The sequence below is a fragment of the Sinocyclocheilus grahami genome, unplaced genomic scaffold, assembly GCF_001515645.1.
Source record: "Sinocyclocheilus grahami isolate Dianchi unplaced genomic scaffold, SAMN03320097.WGS_v1.1 scaffold12232.1, whole genome shotgun sequence".
Taxonomy (NCBI): domain Eukaryota; kingdom Metazoa; phylum Chordata; class Actinopteri; order Cypriniformes; family Cyprinidae; genus Sinocyclocheilus; species Sinocyclocheilus grahami.
Window position 1 is genome coordinate 228 of NW_015514288.1, and position 1,332 is coordinate 1,559.

A 1,332-nucleotide genomic window follows, 5' to 3' on the forward strand; every position below is an offset into this window, starting at 1 on the left:
AAAACTCTTTTGGGTTTGGAATGACATGAAGAATTTTCAGTTTTGATGTGAACTACTTTAAATTGGTTTTTAGAGAGAGAGGCTGCGAGGTGCTTCTTTGTGTACTCTGATTTATACCACCTGTGGTTTAGAAAGTCGCAAAACAACCCTGTTGCTGAGCAACAACCAAATTACCCTCTCTGAGCTCATGCTGTGGTGTGACGGGCAACTCGGATGTATACTTCATTTGTTTGTGTTTGAATTTAACCACTTTTTGACCTCAGTATACATGGACGCTGGTTCATAGCTAAACAAAAAAGGTTTAAAGGCCCTGTCATGTGACTCACATCAACATTCCCCAGTGCCAGACAATGTGAAAGAGTCTTAAATGTAGACTCGTATTGTAACCCCAGTTTGTCTCATACGCATATGTGTCTTCACTTCACATTATAATGTTCACACGGCTGTTCTTTTGTATTTTTAGCAGTGCCTCAACATGCAGATGCAGGAGTCGTTGGGTATGGATGGATTTATGAAACCTTCCACAGAAGCACAGGACCCAAACTACAGCCAATATCTGCCCGGGATGGACCATCTCTCGTCCGTCCAGACAGAGGTGTGTCCTCCCGAATACATCAACACATATGATGGATCCTTTAACACTATGGTGTCGCCCAACCTCAGCCAGATGAGTCTGAATGTCCCGGAGGTGGGGGCCGAGTTTGGACCTGAAGAATTCAATGAGCTGTTTTATCCTGAGATGGAGGTTAAAGTGAACAGCGGTCCTCTCACATCCGATGAAGGAAGTACGGTCAGCCAACTGGCTGAGATCCCCAGCGATCCTCCTGTGAACCCTATGGATCTGCCCAGCTTCTCACCTGGAAGCTTCAGCTCAGGAAAACCAGAGCCTATGTCCGAATTCCCAGATTCTGATTCCGGCTTGTCGCTGGATTCCAGCCCTCACACGAGCTCTCCGGGGAAGTCCTTGAACGGAGATGGATACTTTGGTTTCAGTGACTCTGACTCCGAAGAGATGGACGGTAGCCCGGGAGACATGGAGTCAGATTATGCCGAGATATTCCCACTGGTTTACCTTACCGATGAAGCATCTCGGGCATCTCTCTCAGAGAAACCTCCAGCAGAGGCACAGCAGATGAAAGCGAAGAACCCAAAGATAGAGCCGGCAGAGGCCAATGGCCACTCCAAACCTCCCTTTACCAAAGACAAGCAGAAGAAACGCTCTGAGGCCCGGCTCTCCCGTGACGAACAGAGAGCAAAAGCCTTGCAGATCCCATTTACTGTGAACAAGATCATCAATCTGCCTGTGGATGACTTCAACGAGATGATGTCCAA

General features: G+C 47.5%; 1 protein-coding gene across 1 annotated transcript; it reads left to right on the plus strand.

The window, feature by feature from the left end:
* Window positions 1-422: 422 nt before the first annotated feature.
* Window positions 423-1,326, plus strand: LOC107578837 (nuclear factor erythroid 2-related factor 2-like; the record flags this gene model as incomplete). The annotated part of the gene is made up of 1 exon (XM_016264744.1): window positions 423-1,326. A coding segment is annotated over exon 1 (851 nt), but the record flags the coding sequence as incomplete, so codon positions are not given.
* Between the last annotated feature and the right edge of the window lie 6 nt (window positions 1,327-1,332).